Source organism: Canis aureus, chromosome 23 (genome assembly GCF_053574225.1).
Source record: "Canis aureus isolate CA01 chromosome 23, VMU_Caureus_v.1.0, whole genome shotgun sequence".
NCBI lineage: Eukaryota > Metazoa > Chordata > Mammalia > Carnivora > Canidae > Canis > Canis aureus.
This window is the reverse complement of record NC_135633.1, coordinates 18492218-18506704: the sequence shown is the minus strand read 5'-3', so window position 1 is coordinate 18506704 and position 14487 is coordinate 18492218. Positions and strand designations below refer to the sequence as shown.

The following is a 14487-nucleotide window of genomic DNA, read 5'->3' as shown; positions in this document are numbered from 1 at the left end:
TCCCAGGCCCCTGAGATCATGATCTGAGCCAAAATCAAGAGTCAGCTGCTTAACCAACTGAGCCCCCAGGCACCCTAGTACCTACCCGTTCTAAATGTGATTTCTATTCTTCCAAGCTTAGAAACCAGGTATCATACTTGTCTGAAATATATGTTTGTTTTTTAAAAAGATTGAAGGCAGCCCTGGTGGCTCAGCGGTTTAGCACCGCCTTCAGCCCAGGGCATGATCCTGGAGACCCGGGATCGCGTCCCACATCAGGCTCCCTGCATGGAGCCTGCTTCTCCCTCTGCCTGTGTCTCTGCCTCTCTCTCTCTCTCTCTCTCTCTCTCTCTATGTCTCTCATCAATAAATAAATTAAATATTTCAAAAAATAAATTAAAAAAATAATAAATAAAGGTTGAATAAACTCTGAGTAAAGACCTGAAAATTTTCTGTATCATTAAAGCATCAATTTTCAATTATTTTCTTCTGTGACATGTGTAAGATACATTCTCAAGGACTTAACTTGAGTTATGTGTAATTTCCCTGGCTCAAGCTACAACTCTTTGAGAAAATGAAAAAAAAAATCAAGATGTTTTCTTGTGTTACAAAGGAAGAGTGAGGACAGCCAGCATAAAATGTGTGAGCTTAAGTGATATTTATTCTGGAGTCTCCATGTCTTTTTTGGTTCCTTCACTGATTCCAGATAGGGGAAGTTGTTGGTTGTCTTCTCTCAGACAGTTGAGGTGCTCTGTCTCTCTCAGCAGAGCCAGGGGGGAGACATTGCTGTCCACCTAGTAGTCTGATCCTAAGAGTCCTTGCCTTGGAGCTTTGACATGGTTTCAGGCACAGAGATGATAATCCTGGCTTTTGTAACATGTGGGAAATAAACTATGTGAAATGCTTTTACAAAATCCATAGAATATTTTCTTTGCAAAACATCTATTTTGGCCCCTCTCTGCCTAAAAACCTTCTATGGTTCAATGGCTCCCTGTGAGATTAGGAACACTCTTCTGAGTCTGTTACTCAGGCTCTTCACCACCAAACTCCACACACTTCTATTCTCATCTCTCACTGCTAAGCCCCAGGCACCCTACCCACTCACCCAATCAGGCTATAATCACCACCCATGTCAGGTACTCTATCATGTGGCCTATATCATTTTTTCTTCCTAATATTTTTCTTTCTATATATTTTATATATATATAAACTCATGTTCTTTGAGGACCGAAATTTCTTGAGATTTTGCCATACCATGAAGGATTAACTGGTGCCTGTTCTTCTGTCTTCACACAGAGCTTTGTACCTGCCACATTACAGCATCTAGGAGTTGTGTTTCATTACTAACCGTGTGGTCTCTAGCAGCTTGCCCAATGCCTGGCACAGGAGATGCTCACTAAGTATTCGTTGGGATAGACAGATAAGATGAATTAATAAATTCGTGAATGAACAGATGACTTGTCTCCCCCCACTGGATTATGAGGTCTTCCAGGACAAGGTCCAGTTCATTTTGTATTCCAAGTCAATGTTTGTCAACAGAGTCCCATCACTGGGTAGGGACCATCACTCACATGGACCACCCCTTTACTTAACAAGAAGAAAATAAAACCAGAGAAGTCATCTGATTTTTCTAAAACCACACAGCAAATTAGTAGCAGAGATAAGACCAGAGATTGAGTCTTTCTCCTCCCTCCTCAGGATTCTATATAATAAAAGCCACAATGATAATTAGCTAGCATTGACTGAGCATTTACTATGTGCCAGGCACTGCACCAAGTCCTTTATGGACTATCCCATTTAACTCTCACATTAGCTCTAATGATTATCCTTATTTACACATTAAGAAAATGAGGCTTAGATGGTGAAGGCACTCTAGAAAACAGTATGGAAATTCCTGAAAAAATTAAAAATAGAGCTACCTTTTGACCCAGCAATTGCACTACTAGGTATTTACCCAGATACAAACGTAGAGATCCGAAGGGGCACCTGCACCCCAATGTTTATAGTAGCAATGTCCACAATAGCCAAAATATGGAAAGAGCCCAGATGTCCATCCACAGATGAATAGATAAAAAAGATATGGTATATATATATAATGGACTACTACTCAGGCATCAAAAAAATTGAAATCTTGCCATTTGCAATGACATGGATAGAACTAGAGGAACTTAATTTCACTTATTGTGCTGAGTACAATAAGTGAAATAAGTCAGTTAAAGAAAAACAATTATACGATCTCACTCATATATGGAATTTAAGAAACAAAACAGAGGATCGTAGGGGAAGGGAGGAAAAAATAAGCAAAACAAAACCAGAAAGGGAGAAAAACTATAAGTGACTCTTAACTCTAGAAAACAAACTGAGGGTTGCTGGAGGGGTAGTAGATGGGCAGATGGGATAACTGGGTGATGGGCATTAAGGAGGGCACTTGATGTAATGAGGACTGGGTGTTATATGCAACTGATGAATCACTGAACTCTACCTCTGAAACTAATAATACAGTATATGTTAATTAATTGAATTTAAAAATTTTTTGATTAATTGAATTAAAAATTTTTTAAATGTAAAAAAAAAAAAAAGGAAAGAAAATGAGGCTTAGAGATGGTGAATAACTTACACAATGTCACTGAAAAGATGAGGCCAGGGCTGGCCCATGTTCTCACCCACCAAGCTATGCTCATTTTTATTTATTTTCTGAAACATGTTTTCATCCCTGCAGCTAGTGTCCCCAGACGCCTGTTTAAAATTTGGCACTTGTGAGTCAGCAGTGTCCTTTCTCCTTATCCCACCTGCCTTTCTGAGCATGTGTGCTTGTCAGCAATCCACCAGCTGGCCCAGAAGTTGGTGTGATTGAAAGCAAAGAAGCTCCTTGGGTGTGGTGTGGCCTGAGCTTCACAGTGCTTACCATCATAAGTCACATAAGGGACCTGGAAGCCTCTGGCACTGTTCCCTTCATTGGACTTAAACTGAATCCACAGCTTCTTTGATCTGGAGGTGAAGGCGATGGGGCGTTCGTAGGTCTGGCAGGTTTCATATGTTGTCACAGAATTAGATGAAGCTGCCAAGGGAAGGTCGGGGGGGGAGGTGGTCTTCAAGACTCATCCTGAGCAGCCAAACAATAACACTCATTTTTTCAAATGCGCCGTAAAACAAGTCATGATCAAGAGCTCCTCAGGCCCAGTTTTGTCACCATAGGGGGCCAAAGTCCTGGAAACTGAGTAGACTCAGCTGGTGACTGGATTCCCTCAGAGAATTGAAAGGCCCAGGGCTAGGCAAACAGCAGCAGCCTAGGCCCCAGTGCCCACTGCAGGAGCTGAGGAGAGGCCTCCAAGTTCAGAGGCCAGCAATAACCATCACAGATCCCCGCTTCTTCTGACCAGGCAGGGCAGGGCAGGGCACACTTTATGGACTTTATCTCGTTACCCCTCCAAAAACCATAGGAAGTTGGTGCAGTTGTTAACTCATTTACAGAGGTTGTGTCACAAAGTCAGTATGTGGATAAGTCAGGATTCAAACTATACCTGACTTGAGACACTGTAACCACTAATAAGAGTGGCAAACACATGGTGGCTCCATGTGTCATTATTCTAAGTGCTTTATGAATATGAACTCATTTATTCCTCATGATGACTCTATGAGGTAAGAACTCTACTATCCCCATTTTAACAAAAAAGGAAACTAAGTCACAGAAAAATCCAGAATGTATGGTTCACAGAACCAACAAGAGGTGAAACTGGGTTCAGATCTAAGCAGTCTGGCTGCTGGGCCCAGTCACTATACTGCCTTGAAGTTGTGTTGATGGTAGTGTCTCTCAATGGACACTGGGTCATATGCCAAGATGGGAGGGGGGGTCCCTCCTGGCTGGACTATGACCTTTACCTTAGTCAGTCCCCAAGCCACAAGTGGCTTCCCATGGTGAAACAACTGTGTGGGGCCAGCCCTCTATGAGCTTCATTGGCTCCATGATGTTGTAGAAGAGGGTCCACAGTGAGCCTAGAGGGAAAGACTGACCTGCAGAATCACTTCCTCTGGGGTTCACCAAGAGGCCTCAAGATGGGCTTTTGTCTAAATTTTGTTTCTTGGCAAATGCTATAAACTTATGTCCCATCTCTGTTCTAATATAGAGGGGACACCCTAGGTGTGCTGCTCACACTTAAAGCTGGGGAGCATGCCAGCAGGCTTTTCCACTAGCCTTAGAAAGGGAGGGGGACAGAGGGAGGGGACGCACAGGTTTTCCGCATCACCAGGTAGTCTCCACAGTCATCTTCTATGGGCAGGAAGATCTCAGGGACCACGATCAAGATTCGGCGCTTGGGTGGTGGGTTGATGGTCCATGTACACTCGGTGTTGGCTGGGTAATTGCCTGGGTAGTTTGGGGATTCAATGTATCCGGTAAAATCTCCCAGCTCTCCTCCACATCTTCTGTCTGGAAAGGGAAATGCCATGAGTTATGAAGGCACAACACTGTTGTCACTGTGTCATGACAATAGGCAGCTCAGTTTATGAAAACTGCTGCAGCCCTATTGCCATCAAGGCATGAGGTGTGCAGATGGCACCATCCCAGGAATTAGTGTGCCCTGTGCCCTGTAAAGTCTAGTCCTCCACCTCTCTGTGGGAGCCGAACTACACTAACTCCCCACACAGAGCTCACCATACTGAGTTCCCCTCTGAGTTACCATTTTCTCACTAACTTGAAGGTGATCTTGAGCAGGCATTTGTGAAACAAAGGACAACTTTAGTATTCAATATTTTGTTTACAAAGTCTAAGTGCAAGGGGAACCCATGACACAGAACTTCTAGGTCTGTCAAAATAGGAAGAATAGAGCTTACTGCTAATTAGAGGATATTTGACCTTTTCCTAGAGACCTTATATGAATTCATGATATCCATAGTCTTTCTCTTTTCTTTCTAGTCAAGAGCACATTTTATTTTTGGTGTGGAAGAGAATTCCAATTAGGTATCCAATTAGGTATCCGCCAATATGGGGCATGCTGGATATTCACCTCTGGCATCAAGGGCAAGGAGTATCACACACACACACACACACACACACACACACACACACACACAAACCAGTTTAGGCATATCTTCATTCATTGAATCTCCATTCATCTAACAAATGTTAGCAAAAGCTCTGGGGGTTCAGAAATGAGAAAGACACAGTCCTTGACCTCAAGGGAGGGGCTTACTGTTTAAAACTGTCAGGTGAATGTGTGCAAGAGGGGATGTTGAAGAGACTTTTTCCTCTTTAATTATAACTGGGAATTATTATTTCCATTAGAAAAAAATAAAGAGGCTTTTCTTCTTGGAAGGGAGTCAAGTGGAGAGAGCCATGGAGTTGAGAAAACTGCCTTCAAGCCTGAAGGGCTACCTGAGGATCTGTGCCATGTGGTTCCTAAGGGCCAACCAAAGGCCAGGGATGGGGGGACAAAGAAACAGACTGCATCTGGGTATAGGGAAGAATTTTATAACACTGTGAACCCCAATCTCAAATTCCTCCAGTTTGGGGAGATCTCCTTGCTCCCCTACACCTGCTGTCTTACTGATAATAGATCAGCAGAGATTTACTTCTGACCTTTACTGGAGAATTTTACATAGTGATTAAAAAGCAACCAACTGGCCCAAGCATGCAGCAAGTCTTTGAATGATTTGCTTCCCCATTCCTATAGAATACAAATTAAACTCCACTGTGTGGCCTTCAAGGCTTCCCTTCCTGATCTGCCTCAGATTCTCCTGAGACATTCCATGATCCAGGTCTAGGGGTCTCTTCTCTTCTTTCACTCTTCTGAGTCTGTACTTCCTCACAGTTGTTGTCTTGGGTATAAAGCTCTTTCTCCCAATCCCCCCCCTTTCTCTCCATCAAAACCTTCCTGTGCCCTCTAGAAGCCTTTCCTCATCTCACTAGACAGAACGAATTGCCCTCTCCTCTGCAATCCTACAGCCTGTGCTGCCTGCAGGGCCAGGGACTTCTGCTTGCCATGTCTAGAATGTAACAGGTCCTCAAACAGTGTTTGCTGAACTGAAATTCTGCAGCTCAGAGGAAATGTCAGCAAATTTATCCTGTCGAGATGCCTGGAGGAGTAGCCAGGATCAGCACAGGGGAGTACCTGGGAGTCAAGCATGGCTCTCCTTCAGCACCAACCTGCAGCACTCGGAGCCGGGTAATAGCTTCCTCATGGTTCTCAATAGGCCTGGGACACCTGCCCCAACCTCCCTGCCCCAGGTGGACCCAGGCACTTTCCTCTGGGTCAAGACTGTAAAAGCCTTAGAGAGACCCACCTTTACACTGGGTTATGTTTGTGGAGCCATCAAAGTCAGTGGTAGTATTTCCTGGGCAAGAAACACAGTTATTTTTTCCAAATTCAGGCTGATATGTTCCTGCTGGGCAACGGATACATCGGTGAGTGGTGGTGTTGTAGAAATGTCCAGGTGAACATTGAACTGTGGGGTGGGGATGGGGGGAAGAATGAAGCAAAAAAACAAAGCAAAACTATATTTATCAGTCACATAAAAGTTTTCACAGTCCGTGATATAAATTTGTATACCCAAACAAAGTACTGCTTTCCTACTTATCTGGGGCTAATCAACACTTAATTCCCTAAATAGCCAGCTTGGGTGGGACTTATGACTCATGACACTGAGAAAAATACAAAGGGAACAAACTATGGGTGTAGCTTCAAAGAGTTTACAGCACGTGCAGAGTCTGGCATAGATGAGCATAGCTGAGTTTTCATGCAGGGAGCACTTGTCAGCTCTGAGGATGTCAAACTGATGCCAGGCCCAGCGTTGGGGCCCTGGGAGAAGCGGCAGTTGGGCTCTGGGGACAGGTAGGACCTGTATGGGAGGGGAGCTCCAGGGAAGGGTGCTGGGATGGAGGAAGACTGAAAAGAAGGAGCCAAGAACCTCTCCTAGACTGGTCAGCCCTGTTTGAAGGGGTCCAGGTGGTTGGGGGAGACCACGTCTAGAGAGTTCCCATGCTCCCTGCACATCCTGCAGGAGTAGATGGAGCTGGGACCTGATCTCCCAGCCACTGGGACCACACAGGGCATCTCTGGACTGGGCTTGATCGGAGCTTGACCAGACTCCCATGGTTCTCAAAAGGGAAATTCAGTTCTGGAAAAAGGCAAGCTGCCAAGTCCTCACCTCTGGTCTCACAGTCCTGGAAGGAAGTGGCTCCCAGGTGTTTGGTGGGGAGCCCTCCTCCACAGGGGAAGCAGGAAGTACGGCCAGCCTCAGGCTGGAATGTGCCCAGGGCGCAGAGCTGGCAGGGTGCAAAACCATCTGCAGAATATTCACCAGGTTGGCAAAGACCTGGGGAAACCAATGACCCTAAGTGAGCAAGGTCCCCTGTGTCCCTTGGGCGGACACTTCCCCATCTCTCTGTAGATGAGCTCAGAATTTGGTCAGACCTGTCACCCTCTGCTGATCTGAGCTCCCACCTCAGTGAGAAAAGTCCTGCCCTGCCCTGCCACTGACCCTGAGAAGGTGGCACGTGAGCGCCTGATGTTTACACACAGGGCTACAGAGCACAGTGCAAAGACAGAGACCAAGGAGCCAAGGGTCAACTGCTTCCAAAGAATGGACCATGCCTGAGTTTGCTTAAGGTTTAGGACTACACAGTGCACAGCCAGCACCCTCCCCAGGGAGGGTTCTCTGCTCTGGAATCAATTCAACCCAGAAGTATACCCTCACCCAGCTGATTACATCCTAGTGATATAAAGACTCTTCTGGTCATGAAAGAGTCTCCCTGTTTTATCAATTAGGTTTACTAAGTCACTAAAGTGTGTCCTGGCCTCCTTCTACTAAATCCAACCAATCTAATCCATATTGATAGAGGGACCCAATGGCATTTACTTTAAACACCTTACTTGATCATTTTTTAAATTTATGACAAGAAGCACAGCCATAAACAAAAAGATTTCTAAGAGCACATGATTCTTAGGAATTAGCTTGTCACTGCCAAGATGTTATGAAAAGCTGTGTCTCTTGTACTGCTGATCATTTCTCCCCTATTACATTTCATGGTCTTCTTATTAGCCATAGGTTATAGATATAATGGCATTTAGTGAACACACATTCAAAGGAAGAGTCTGGAGTCTGTCAGACCTATGTTCTGATTCAAATCCTCCACTCTTTGGCTGTATGACCTTCAACCATTCACTTTAACCTCACAAAGTTGTTGTAGTGATACAACAACCATAATAATAATTCATGTAATACACCTTGCATGATGCCTGGCATAGGTTAAGTATTTAATAAGTGTTGGCAATTGCTATTATTACTAGTATTATTCTTACTATAAAGATATCTTAATAAGGTCACATAGTGTAAACAGATGTCCCAAAGTGCCTCCTTATCAACCCTGTAGTTGGTTTGAGGGGAGGAGAGGGGCAGAGGCTGAGGGAGAGAGAAAATCTCAAGCAGACTTCCTGCTGAGTGGAGCCCTCCATGGGGTTCCATCTCACGACCCTGAGGTCATGACCTGAGCCAAAATCAAGAGTTGGATGCAACTGACTGAGCCACCCAGGCACCCTATGACTTTTAAACCTTTTGAAAGGTCCTGTAGTTGAGCCTGGAGTCATTTAGGTGGGGGCTAAAGCTGGCTCTGGAGGTCACTGGGAGGAGAGATGGGAGCCACAGGACATCCCGTGCTCTTCACCACGGACATCACCTACAAACTGCAGTGTTAGATCACACCTTCTATTTGAACTCACAGAGCATCAATTTGGCCCTTCTTCCATCTAATAAAAGGAAGACATTTACTAATAAAATAAATAGGAAACAAGCCCACAAAACCCAAGTAAGCTTGGCTCCAGAGTTAACATTTTATAAGGGACATTAAAACCTCTTCCCAGAGTTCTGACAAAACAACCAGATGGATACTCTTTAAAAATCAATAAGGTAAAAAAAAAAATCAATAAGGTATGAATTTGAGACCAAAGCTGGAAAAATAATTAGAACTACTTTCTCCAACTTAACACTTTCAGACCATCCCCATACACTGGGAGATCAATAAGGTCTCAAGTTATATTTATTTACAGTGAGTAAAGCATGCAACAGCAACCCTTCCACCTTTTCTTCTGCCAATGTATTCTATCAGCTTTTCATTTATTTATTCAAGTGAGCATCAGCCCAGCATGTGTTGGGCACTGAGGCAGGCACTGAAGCCAAAGACGAAGCCAATATAATATGGTCCCTGCCTGTAGGAAGCCCAAGGTGCAGTTTGTGCTATTTGCACTGAAACGCTACTTATGCCTTCTGTCTAGGTAATATTGGAGACCAGAGGAATAAGAAGAGGAAGATGGAACACTTACCTCCACATTCCGATACATTCCAAGCTTCTGGAGTCTTCAGGGCTCCAGGATTTTCTGATCTTGGGCAAGGTTCGCATGTGATTTGTCCTTCCTCATTTTGGAAGGTTCCATTTGGACACATGCAGCGTTCTTGCACTCCATCATAATATGTCCCAGCCCTGCAACTGACTAGCCAAAGGGGGAAATGATCTGGTCAGTGAGGGGACAGAAGCCAAGGAAGGATGATATGAGTGATAGGTGCAAATAGATGGCATTGACCCCACACTCCTCCACACAAACGCCCTGAATACAGAATGTGTACCTCCTTTGGGTTTTCTGTGTACACCCCTTGCCATGTTGCCCACCGTTAGAGGTGTTCATGGGTTCTCTCTCCCTAGACCACGAGCTCCTTAGAAGCAGGGATCACAGTGGTCCTAATTATTTTTGAGCACAAGCACTTGATGACTTCTCCTGTTTCATAGGACTGTCGGAAGGGTTATAAAGTGAAAACCATTCATTGAACATACTCCCAGTGCTGAAAGAACAGAGAAGAGGGTGATATTAATTCTGGCTGATGGCATCCCTAAAGGCTTCCTAGAGGAGGCCACGTTTGTGTGGACCCTTAAAGGATGAATAGGATCTCCCCAAGAAGGAAAAGGAGCAGGTCATAAAAGGTCACGTACAACATACAGGAGAAGAGGGAAGAAAGGAAGGTTAGGATAGACTTTAGAAATTCTTGAATGCTAGGCATTTGGGTTTTATTCTTCAGGTTGAGGAGCCATTAAAAGAGAGGAATATGACCAGAGCTGGGTTCTGAAAAGCTCACCCTCTGGTGGCTGTAGGGAGGGTAATCTCAAGAGTCTTACCAATAAGCTCTCCAACACAACATGCTTTGTGTTTGTAATAAAGTTCATGTGTTATGAAAAGTAAACCATGGTAAATGTCTCCTGAAAGAATGAACTACAAGGAAATTAATAAACAATGCTTCTGGGTATATTTCTGGTGTTGTTAGTTAAATGTAGATTTATATCTTGTTTTATAATATGAATATAAAGTAAATGTTCTTAAGTGGGTTCTCAGTATCATATTCAGACATCAACATAACCATCAAAATAGCCTTTCTAATGGCTAACATTTGCTGAATACTTGCAATCTCCTGTTCATCATGCCAAAAGCTTTTCATACCTTATCTCATTTGTCCCTGAAAACAACCCTAAGGAGTTAGGTGCTATTATTAACTCCATTTTACAGAAACAGACTTAAGGATATTAAATAATTTGGCCAAGGTCCCACAGCTAGTCTGTGAAATACACCTACAGTGAGATTAAGAGCTTTGAATTTAAGAGGGAGAAAGGGCTCTTGCAAAAGTGCAGACTGAATCTTAATTCAAGACTGCTGAGGATTCTCTACGTGATGTTAGAGGAGTCTGACTGGAATAAACACATTCTCTTTCAGACTTAAGCTGCTGAGAAATAGAAAACAAAATATCACATGATAATATTAGCTATTATATCTCTTCAATGTCTGTGAGGGGGAATACCCGTTTTCATGCTTTCCTACAAATGCAATCTGCATCTATACTTTTTTAAAGATTTTATTTATTTATTCATGAGAGACACACAGAGAGAGGCAGAGACACAGGCAGAGGGAGAAGCAGGCTCCATGCAGGGAGCCTGATGTGGGACTGGATCCCAGGTCTCCAGGATCACACCCTGGGCGGAAGGCATCGCTAAACCACTGAGCCACCTGGGCTGCCCTGCATATATACTTTTAGAGTTAAACATGACAAAGTCCTCTATTACCATTAATAAAAATGTCTTTTCATTATTCACTTTATAATCTGAAAAAAACCGAAACAAGGTTTTTTCTAAATCATAAGCCAAAATATGCTACATTTCAAATATTAAGTCTATAATTAAATTCAATCAAAAGTCTACTCTAAAATCTAAATTTTAATACTTTTTAATACTGTTTGGATTGTCTTTTATAATATCTGTGTATCATTTTAATTTAATTTTATCATATTTTTAAAAAATTAAAAGGGAACCAAACTCTTGCTTTCTCAACAAACAGCATTCTAATGGGCCCGATGCATAGAGCTGTGGCAGACAAAGTCTGATTCCAGACCTAGTCTCTAAACACAGCCCCACTTGATAGTGGTTTCCATGATGGTTCTGGTTTCAGCTAATCTCCCATGAGAAGCTGGGCTGAATTATATACTAGGAATTCATGACTTTTTATCCTGTGTCCCACCTGACTGTCTGAAGGCTAGCAGCAGGCCAGCAGGCAGAGAATAACTTCTTCGTGGCTCTAAGGAGTCAGATGTTGTGAAGGCTGGTAGAAAGTAAATAAAACCAAGGCCATCTGGAGCCCCTCTAGCCAAGCCATTTCCATTTTTGTAACATTCATTCCGCTAATGGGAAAGTGCCAGATGATGGCAATGATTTCAAAGCCACCTTAATCATAACTTAGAGTCAGATCAGCATGGTCTGTTCTGCTGTAGTTCCTCTGGCAGAAAATGGATCCCTTCATGGGTGCATGAGAATGGCTCTGGTTCTCGTTGGAAAATATAACAGGATGGGCTCCTGCTGCTCTGGGGGTCCACTCGTCCTTAGAACTATTTAAATCCCCCAAAGCCTTTTTGAGGTTACATTTTGAGAAGCCTCACAATGTCCCACAGCTGTTGCAATTTCCCAACTGAGCAAAGGGCTGAGAAATGCCCCCTTGTCACTGCAGAAAGGAGGGCACTGGTCTTTTTTCTCCCAGTGAAAGGCCTGCTTCACATAAACAAACTCATATTGTCACTCACAGTTTCCATTTTCCTTCCAGAAAGACCTACAGAAATAATTCCTGCCAAGCACCTTCCAAATTAATTTCTTTCACAAGGTAAAAATGAGCTAAATAGCAAAGAGTGATTCTGAATGTCATGAAGAGATGCCTGAAAACCACTTTTTTGCAAATGTGCTGAAGATTTGGTCTGAAGAGACCTCAATCGCATGTTCCAGTTGGTTCTCTTTTCTCCTTGAGCAGCCAGCATGTTTTGCTGCCCCAGACAAAGGAGTCAATTGCCCCCAGAACACTTCAGGATCACAGCAGAGCTTTTGTACGTCTTCAGTGACCATTAAAATCCCATTCTCAAATCCCACACAGCTGTTTTCTCCCCCTCTTAAGAAAAAAAAAAAATACAAGAAAGCTTTTCTGATGCAAAAGGGAGAGACCAGCAGGGACAAGGATTAATGGCAACAAAGAGACCTGAAGGCTCACCCTCTTTTCAACACTGATGGCCTTTGAGTATTTCAGGCTATGGACAAACACTATGGTCTCTCTGTGGCGAAGATGGTGAACCTAATAAAAGAGGTCATTCTCTAGGGTCTGTTTTCTTAAGAGTCACGCTTTGACTTCTGAAGGAAAGCCACAAGCAGCCCACGCAGATTCCCAGGATGTTCTGGAGCTGCTGCTTTGTCACAGCTCAGAGGCTAAGACAACACCGTGGCCTTGGGATCCCAGTTTGAAACCCTGTTAAATGGGTGTTTCAGGATAACAGGACAGAGCACCCCCTTGGCTCAGAGGTTGAGCTGTCACACTGTCCAGGTTTTTGGTGTCTGTTCTTAGAGTTGGGGCAGAGAGCGGAGTCCAGCTGACGCCTTCCTGGCTGGGTTCCCCAATGCATGCTATGCTCTCTTCATGCTTAGTTAATGGGGGAGGCAGGGAGAGACGTCATTTCCCTTAAAGTGCCTCTTTTGCCTTCAATTGCAATATTTCCCCAAAGATTTGCCCCTTGCCCTCTTTTCTCTCAATGTTGGTGGCTATCTTTAGGATTTCACCTGTTGTCCCTGTGAAAATACATTAGTTCAGTAAAATACTTAGTACTGATTATGTGTTGAGTTCTGTTCTAAATAGAGCTGGAGCTATAGCACACAAGACAGACATGGCCCTGCCCTAGGGGACTCTCATTCTGGAGAATATGCACAATAAATGGGTAAGTAAATAAATATATAGCAGAATGCTACCTAGAGGTAAATATGATAAAGAAAAGCAAAACAGGGTAAGAAGGGAATACAAAGAGTGGTGGGAGTGGAGTTTGTGTGTATATAGTCTCAGAAGAGTAGCCAGGCTTTCCTCTCTGAGCTGAGATCAGACTGAAATGAACAAACTGGCCTTGCAATGGCATTGCCTAAGAGCAAAAGAAAAAGAAAAAAAAAGCCAATGCAGCAGGAATAGAGTAAAAGAGCCAGGGTAACAGGAAAGGAATCCTAAAAAGCAAGCAAGAGCTAGATGATGCAGGTTCTTGAAGGTCATGGTAAGGAAATTAGACCTTACTCAAAGCATGTTGGAGGATTTGCATAGAGGAATGGCATGATCTGACTTATGTTTCTAATAGATATTCTGGCTGCTATGTGGAGACCACGAGGCAGGCAAGGACTGAAAAACAATTCAGAGCCTGTCACAACAGACTGGGCCCAGGATGCTGGTGGTTTGGAATAGAGTGGTAATGATGAAGGAAGACATATCTACTTAGAGTAAGAATATAATGTGAAGGTAGAATTTGCTAACGAACTGGATGAGGAGCATGACAGAATGACAGGGGTCAAGAAAATGTGAGATTTTCAATTTGAACAATGAGGTAAATAGAGGTGCCATTTACTGAGATGAGGGAGAAGCAGGTTTTACTTAGGAGGGAGGGAGGGAGGCAGATAGACACACTGAGTTTAAGACGCCTGTTGGCCACACAAGTGTCGATATTGAAAAGGCATTGGTTTTACTGGTGGTTTGCAGGTAGAATGCGACACCGCAGGGCTTTATGAAATGATCCACTGGGTGTGGGCAAAGCATCTTCACATCTATGCCTATTAACTTTTACCTAAAAATGAGAAACAAAGAAAGGGTTACTGGTTCAGTGTATGGTCTAAGATTGGTGCCTCAGTCTGTCTGCATCTCCATGAGTCGTAGACACACATGAAGACACAAGGTCTCCAAGAAAAGAGACGAACATGGCATTCCTATGTGGTGGAACAACTCTATGGGGTGGGAAAGTACCGACTGCTTTGCTTCTTTCAATGCATTGAGAATTGCAGTTTGCCTGGTTGAATCAATTTCCTGATTATATCATTGAGTTTCAACCAAACCAACTGGCACAAAATAGAAAGCAACTTCAAACAATCCTGCGAAAACCCTGGACTGAAGGTACAACCAACAATGGGTGAACACCAGGGAA

General features: G+C 43.6%; 1 protein-coding gene across 4 annotated transcripts in view; it reads right to left on the bottom strand.

Annotated features, from left to right (window-relative positions):
- SCUBE2 (signal peptide, CUB domain and EGF like domain containing 2) overlaps positions 1 to 14487 on the bottom strand; it is a 63578-nt gene that overhangs the window by 3081 nt on the left and 46010 nt on the right. For all 4 annotated transcript variants that reach the window (XM_077866540.1, XM_077866543.1, XM_077866541.1 and 1 more), the window contains 5 exons: positions 9294 to 9461; positions 7123 to 7290; positions 6259 to 6420; positions 4208 to 4405; positions 2885 to 3037 (listed from right to left, as the gene is read on the bottom strand). In XM_077866540.1, coding sequence (XP_077722666.1) covers positions 2885 to 3037; positions 4208 to 4405; positions 6259 to 6420; positions 7123 to 7290; positions 9294 to 9461 — 849 coding nt within the window. The remainder of the gene's footprint in view (positions 1 to 2884; positions 3038 to 4207; positions 4406 to 6258; positions 6421 to 7122; positions 7291 to 9293; positions 9462 to 14487) is intronic.